This window comes from Thermothelomyces thermophilus, chromosome 2 (genome assembly GCF_000226095.1).
Source record: "Thermothelomyces thermophilus ATCC 42464 chromosome 2, complete sequence".
Lineage (NCBI taxonomy): Eukaryota > Fungi > Ascomycota > Sordariomycetes > Sordariales > Chaetomiaceae > Thermothelomyces > Thermothelomyces thermophilus.
The window spans coordinates 916,018-923,701 of NC_016473.1; the positions used below are offsets into that span (position 1 = coordinate 916,018).

The following is a 7,684-nucleotide window of genomic DNA, read 5'->3' on the forward strand; positions in this document are numbered from 1 at the left end:
ATAGGACGCCGCCTAAGCCGCCTTCCCCGACAAGCCAATAGGACAGCAGGCATAAACAGACCAATCAAGAAAGGATCACGCTTAGCAAAGTGATCTATACGCTATAGGATCACTATCACAGCCGTAATCCAGACGACAAAGGATCACTAGATAAAGGGTAATCCCAGAAGTATATATACATATAAATAGTCACTCGTTATAGTAGACTCTAGGAGTTTACCAGTGATAGCAACCCAACCCACAATCACAAGTACTTATACCAAGCATTACTAACTATTATAAGAGATAACTCTAGTATTATTATAAACCCTTTAGCTTCACCGAATCCCTTAGACAACCTGTACGCTTGTCCCGCTTAATTCACCTCCGTCTAAACCCTTTTAGAAGAAGTCTAAGTTAGGTTCGTTATACGTTACTATCACTCCCTTTATTCTATCATAGCTTAGAACGGAGGTAATTTTGACCTCGATATCGACATGGCTACTAACGTCACGGCCGAATAGCTGCTTGCCTAGCTTGGTCAACTCTAGCAGCGGATCTAGGAGTTAGACTAGAGAGATAAGGTTACTCAAGCTCGGATCAAGGAACTCGAAAACGGCGAAAAGCACTCGTAGAAGCTAATTAACGAGGCCTACGCCAAAATTAAGGCACTCGAGGGCGCCAAAGCGCGCTATATCAAGATTAAACTACCTAGCAAATATAGAGGAACTAAGGAGGATCTTATAGGATTCTTGACAAATCTCTAATCCTATTTCTAGCTTAATGATAATAAGTTTCTAGACGATAAAGCCAAAGTTCTCGACGTAGCTATAAGACTAGAGGGCAAGGCACTTAGATAATTTAAGCCTATATAGAATGACTATCTTATTAAGTGTGACGAACCCAACTCAGACTTCTTCTAAAAGGGTCTAGACGGAGGTAGGTTAAGCGTGATAAGCGGGCAGGTCGTCTAAGGGATTCAGTAAAGCCAAAGGGTTTATAACAACACTTAGAGTTGTCTCTTACAGTAATTAGCAATACTTGGTATAAGTACTATGATTGTGATTGTTACTACTAGTGAACTCCTAGAGTCTACCATAACGAGTGACTATCTATATGTATATATAATCCTGGGATCACTCTTTATCTAGTGATCCTTTGTCATCTAGATCACGGCTGCGATAGTGATCCTATAGCGTATAGATCACTTTGCCAAGCGTGATCCTTTCCTGATTGGTCCGTTCGTGCCTGCTATCCTATTGGCTTGTCGGGGAAGGCAGCTCAGGCAGCGTCCTGCATGTATATTTCCGTGACACGATGCCCCTCCTTCAAGGCTTTCGACCCGAAAGCCTATCTCAGGCCGTTTTAAATAGCGCTAACAACCCTTAGTGAGTTGTCTCCCGTGTTTCCTTCTTTCTTCTGTATGCTGCTGACAACATGTCTTGTATAGCAAAGCGTTCGACAAAAAGGTCCGTGAAGACCGAGGAGCGTATTGCCCTGGCTGCTGCCATTAACGAGCTAGGGTTCGAAGTGATGCCTTGTTCTTTTTGTTTTTCTCGCGGCCTCTGCTGCCGTATGATAGAGAGTTCTTCTCGTTGCGGTGAATATGTTCATCACGGGAGGTCGTATGACGGTTCTAGGGTTCTAGTCTTGTCTTGTCGGTGTTCCTTTGTCAATGTATTTTTCCTATACTGACTTCCGTAGTATCCCGTATTATAGACGAATCGAAGCGCCTCGACCGATTAAAACAAGATGCTAAGGAGGCTCTCCGTGCTGACCGCGATTCATTAGCAAAAGCGTAGCGTCGTCTAGACGAGTCTCTAGCTTGTTTAGACCGTATTCGTCGTCAAAAGCGATCGTTGTTATCTTGGGGGTCGGAGATGGTTTGCTAGGGCCTTGTATCTTTAGATGAATTGGAAGAGGTAGAGCAGTAGGAATCGGGGGCGGTTCTAGGCATATAGCTCAATGGTGGTGTTGACGTTATTAACTAGGGCGCCGTCTTCGATTCTATCCTAGGTTTTCCTTTGGTTGATCCGGGTTCTGCTGGTAGAACTGTTCTAGTTTCTTAGGGCAGTTTAAATTCTTAACTAGTTCCTATAAGTTGTCTTCTGGTCCGAAATTAAGCTATTTGACTAGATACTATAGTTCTCTGTTAATAATGTGTAAATCTAGAATTTCTTCGACGTCCTATTCTTCCTTTTTGTCCTTTGCTTCGATGTGCGTAGCAACCTTGGCGCTCTTTGGTGCTGGTTCGAGAAGTGAAATATAAAAAATATCCGTCTATAGTCGTATAGATGACGGTAACGATAGTCGGTAGTTAGATGTCGAGATTCGTTCTTTGATAACGAAGGGTCTGACCTTCTTGAAGTCTAGCTTCGTGCTTAGTCGTTTGGTTCGCAGGTTCCGTACGATCAGGTAGACTTTATCTCCCCTCTCTAGGCGAGGTCCCTCGAGCCTATGTTTGTCGTAGTAGTTCTTTATTCTGGTCTTGACAAACTCGAGTTCCTTCTTGAGCTTCTCGTGTAATGCGTATATCTGTTCTGCTTTGACTGCTGCTCTTGGTATTGTGACCTCTAGTCCTTGCCTAAGGTCTGCTTTATATCTATAGTTCGTGAAGAACGGTATGACTTTGGTCGTTTCCGTTAGCGTCGTATTATAAGCGAGTTATACTGTTAGTAATAGTATGACCTAGTCGTCTTGCTGGTAGTTAATGTAAGAGCGGAGGTACTGCTTAATAACTTAGTTTAGTCGCTCCGTTTGTCTGTCAGTCTGTAGGTAATATGCCGTTAATAGCTTGCTATTAACGCCTAATCGTTGTATTAACGCTTGCCAAAACTTCAATGCGAACTTGGTGTCTCTGTTGGTGATCTATTCTTACAGCTAAGCATACACTAATGTAACTTGCCGATAGATTACGTCTGCTAACTGTTCCGCTGTCTAGGACTCCTTATAGGGAAAGAAGTATACCTACTTAGTCAGGCGATCTACTATAGTAAGAATGCTATCGTAGGTCACTCCTATAGCTATATCCTTAGATTCTGGCAGCTTCGTGATAAAGTCTATTATAACCGAACTCTATAGTTTGTCAGCTGTTAGTAGTGGCTAAAGTAGCCTATATGGCTTGTATCGTGCCGTTTTGCTTTGATTGCAGACGTCGTAGTTCCGTACGACTTCCTTGACTTGTGCCGTTAACTGTGGAAAGTCGTAGTGTCTCTTGACTTGTGCGACAGTCTTCGTAACTCCTTTGTATCCTCCGAGTTTCGACTCGTGGAGTTCTCAAATCATTCACAGCTATTGATCTTTGTCGTGGATGTACGCTTTGCCTCGGTACCAGAGTTTCCCATCTTTCTCTTCCACTCCGTCAGGTACTACTAGTCTAGGTGCTACTTAATACTATGTCTCGTTAATCCTTTCCTCTCGAAAGATTATATAGCATTCGAGGAACGAGTTAAGTAGATCATCTTCTACGGGTGTCTACGTTTCGTGATGTAGCGTTCTGTCTATTCGTTCCTTGAACAACGGTAGTACTGTTCCTGTTTGTCCTTTCGTGTGATCCGTTCGTCGGCTTAAGATATCCGCTCGTACGTTCTCTTTGCCCTTCTTATAGCGGATCTCGAAGTTAAATTCTACAAGGAATTCTGCCTATTGTATTTGTCGTCTGTTAAGCTCCTTTGTCGTCGTGAAGTATCGCAGGTTCTTGTAATCCGTATACACTTATACCAGTTTAATCGTGCTGCTAAGGTATAGTCGCCATTCCTTAAAAGCTTCGACAATCATAAGTAGTTCCTTGTTGTAGATCGGATAATTGAGACGTAGTCTATCAAGCTTTTTTAAAAAGAAGGCTATAGGATATAGCTTCCCTTGTTCGTCTCGTTGTCCTAATTGTCCTCTGATGGTGTAGTCTGAAGCGTCCGTTTCTACCTCGAATGGCTTCTTGGGGTCTAGTAGTACTAGTACTAGATCTTTAGTAATGGCGTTCCGGATCTACGTAAATGCTTACTTGTGTTGTTCTTCCCATTGGAATTTAGTATTCTTCTTGGTAAGTTCGTGTAAAGGTCGTACGATCGCTCTAAAGTTCCTGATGAACATCCGGTAGAAGTTTGTAAATCCGATGAAGCTTCGTACTTCCGTGACTGACGTCGGTTGTGGCTAATTCTTGATGGCTTTAACCTTTGAAGGTTCTATCCGGATTTGTCCCGGGGATATCTCGTATCCTAAAAACACCGTTTTCCTGACGTGGAATTCGCTCTTTTCCTTATTAACTAATAGCTTGTATACGTGTAGCGCGTCTAGCACTACTATTACGTGCTTCTGGTGTTTGTCTATCGTCTTAGAGAAGATGAGTATATCGTCGAGATAATATACTGTAAATTTGTCGAGAAAGGGTTAGATAGCTTGATCAATCAGGGCTTAGAACGTTGCCGGCGTGTTCGTAAGTCCGAATGGCATGACAAGGTACTCGTAGTAGCCATAGGGTATCCTAAAGGCCGTTTTCTACTCGTCGCCTTCTTTGATCTGTATATAGTTATAGGCCGATGGCAAGTCAAGACATGTAAAATATTAGGCTCCTGCTAACTAATCTCGGAGCTATAAGATTAGCGGTAACAGGTATCGGTTTTTCACGGTCTGTTCGTTAAGTTACCGATAGTCGACATATAACTATAGCTTTCTATCTTTCTTAGGTACAAATAGGATTAGGTAGCCTGCTAGCGATATCAATAGGCGGATATGTCCTCTTCGAAGGTTCTCCTCCAAATATCGCTTAAGTTCTTCGTTCTGTGTCTAGCTTGTGTGGTAGATCTTGAAGAACTTTAGTCGTGCTCCTTCCTTGAGCTTGATCTCGTGATCCTATAGGCCGTGTTCTGGTAGTCCTTCTAGATGTTTCGGTTCGAATGCTAGGTATCCTTTATATTCCTTTGGTACTTCCCTAGTCTTATCTCGTCTCTTGGTTTTCTAGTAGTATACGAATTTGGTTCTATCTATAGCGATGCTAGCGATTTCTCCTGTCTTAACCTACTGCTCCTATTGTAGTGCTCCGCATTTGTCAACAGAGAGAATAGCTATCGGCGATTTAGCTCGTTCCTCCTATCGCGATATTAATATTGTTGTGCCGCCTCTTCTAGAGTCTGTAGTAGTCTGCCTGCCACTGTCTATCTCTTGCGGTGGATCTGTAGGATATGCCTTTCCTTGAGCATCGTCTGCTCGCGATCCTTATATACTCCCTATCTTACTAGTTAAATACGACCCCATTCGGGGTTATAGGTAGCTACTATTCTTCTAGCTGATGTCTAGGTTGTAATCTTTATACTATGGTAACCCTAATATTATGTCTTTGTCGTTACCTATGTCTATAATGCTGAATACGACTGCTGTAGTCTTCCCTACTATAGTAATGTTAATCGGTTTGGTCTCCCTACGTACCTATTGTGTCGGAAATGGCCCTTTGACTATGCTATACTTCTGCTTCATTCTCTAGGGTATCTATAGCTGATTTATAAGTGTCGGCGAAATCAGATTCATTTCTGCTCTACTATCCACTAGTACGAGCATTTCGTGCTGTTTCTACTATGCTGTTATCTATAATCGCTTGTCCTGCCGCCGTCGTCCAAAGATTGTAGCGATTTCCTATGTTTCTGCCGGGAGGTCTCGATATAGTGGTCTCTTACGCCAGTCCCTCCTATACTATGCTACCACTTGCCGCTACGTAGGCGTTAATAGTTTCTAGGCCCCTCGAAGGGCCCTGACCCGTTTCCTAGGTCAGTGCTAACCTCTTCAGTTATTCGGCTAATAGCAGCTTCGTCAATTGTACTCATTTCTGTAAGCCATTAAGTGCTTGCGGCTTCCTACCACTAGGTCCGTTCTACTTTCTATCGTACATGCCATAGCTTCGTCTGAAGCTCCCGAATTCGTAATTTCTTTTCGTCCGTGTAATAGAGGCAATCGTTACTCTAGCACGAGTCCTATATATCTCGTCCGGTTCTGTAGTACCTAGGCCAGGCTCGTCTTAGAACTATTATAATGCTTTCTAGATCACGAGCTTTGATCTTCTAGAGCAATTTGGCCGCTCTGTTTCCTATATCGTAGACCCATTCTATAGGGTGTAAGCTTCCGTCCTCATTTCCTTGTCGGGTCGGCTAGTAATTATTTTCGAATTTATCGCAGAAGTGATATTGGCATTCGTATACTATACATTAGAACCAAGGCACTTACGTATATGCCTCGTGTTAAGGGTACAGTCACGTGGCGTCGCCTGGGAGGTATTGGAACTCTTTCCCGAATCCTTCCCATTGTACGTAGATCGTAGATACTCTAGTACTAATATAGGAATGTTTCTTCTAGTAGCTTTCCTACGTACGCTCGTCTTTTCCGCGGTTCGTACGCGTAAACTGGTACTTAGGGTTCCGTATATCATAGGTAAGTTACTAATTGTCAGAATGCTTAGCGTAGCTGTCGGGCCTATTATATGTCATAGGCTATTCTCCTTTAATAGTTTCTACGATACGTCGGAGTTCCCTCATCTTATCCCTTATTCCGTCACTCTACTAGGCAAGTCGAATTAAGCGTTCATCCCGTTTGTATAGTTCTATATTAAGCCGAAAAACTTTGTTATAGTACCATTTGATTCGTTCCTAGAGGAATAGAACATTGGGTCTGGGTCTTTCGATTCCTTAGGTGTCGGTCGTCCACGATCTATCCTGCCTCTGTGTGACCGTGAAGCCCTACTGCCTTAAGGCTAGGAGAATTGAAACTGGCGGTACATATTCTCCTGCCATGTCCTATTCGGCAAGACCTATCTCTAGGTTCATAGCGACTAGTTCGGAGTACGGTGCTTGTTTATCTTTACCGTTGCCGTCATGTCCGAGACTGTCTATGTCACTGCCCTTATCTTTGTAGCTTATAGCTACTACTTTGATGACGTCCTTGGTAGTTTCGTCGATGGCTGTAATTTCCTTTCTAGGGGTTAGTTTCCATTCTTTCTTCGGGCTCTAGCATTCTCGCTTATAGTGTCCTTTCTTTCTATAGTTATAGTAGGTAATATTAGACTTGTCTTTGGCTGTCTTCTTCTAGTCCTGCTTCTACGCTACGTCTATATCTATAGCTCCGGGATACGTCTTATATAAGGTACTGACGTATGCTCGCTTTTTCTTGTTATTAGCCTTAACTATGGTTCTATTCATTCGACCTTACTTCTGCTACTCTTGTATATAGAGTCGATTATCGATCCTAATGGCCTACACAATATATTTGTCTAGAGTCTTAGGCCGATCGTACTTATATAGCTCGTCCTTAACCTTTTCCTTTAAGCCATTATAAAACAATTACATTAACGCCTCGTCGTTAAGCTAAGACTTAAGCATGTCCTATCTAAACTGTATAGTATAGGAGGCTATTAACTTAGTCTATCGGAGATTAGCGAGTCTTTCTTACGTATAAATCTTCTTGTCCTTATCGCCAAAAACCTTCTAAAGCTCTTCTTCGAAATAGTCGTAGGATCAGAAGACTACCTATATAAACACGTCTTAGTCGTCTTCGTCTTCCTTAGTGAGATAGTCATTCCACGTAGGCTCGAACCATCTAAGTGCCTTACCCTTTAGTCTTATGGCTACGTAGAGGACTTTAGCTTTGTCGTCCGGAAACTTGTCGTCGTTAAGCCGGAAGTAGGATCGGAGGTTTGTTAGGAATCCTACGAGATCCTCCTTAGTTC

General features: G+C 42.8%; 1 protein-coding gene across 1 annotated transcript; it reads left to right on the top strand.

The window, feature by feature from the left end:
• The first annotated feature begins 1,428 nt into the window (after positions 1-1,428).
• MYCTH_66442 (uncharacterized protein) lies at positions 1,429-1,865 on the top strand. The gene is made up of 2 exons (XM_003661169.1): positions 1,429-1,636; positions 1,684-1,865. Exons 1-2 carry the CDS (start codon positions 1,513-1,515, stop codon positions 1,779-1,781), a joined length of 222 nt encoding a protein of 73 aa, XP_003661217.1. The 5' UTR covers positions 1,429-1,512; the 3' UTR covers positions 1,782-1,865.
• The last annotated feature ends 5,819 nt before the right edge of the window (positions 1,866-7,684 follow it).

Bases quoted from the DNA above. Each gene is read 5' to 3' on its own strand.
- MYCTH_66442 (XM_003661169.1), top strand. From the start codon at position 1,513: ATGCCTTGTTCTTTTTGTTTTTCTCGCGGCCTCTGCTGCCGTATGATA. The intron at 1,637-1,683 runs GTCGGTGTTCCT...TGACTTCCGTAG, and splicing joins TAGGGTTCTAGTCTTGTCTT to TATCCCGTATTATAGACGAA.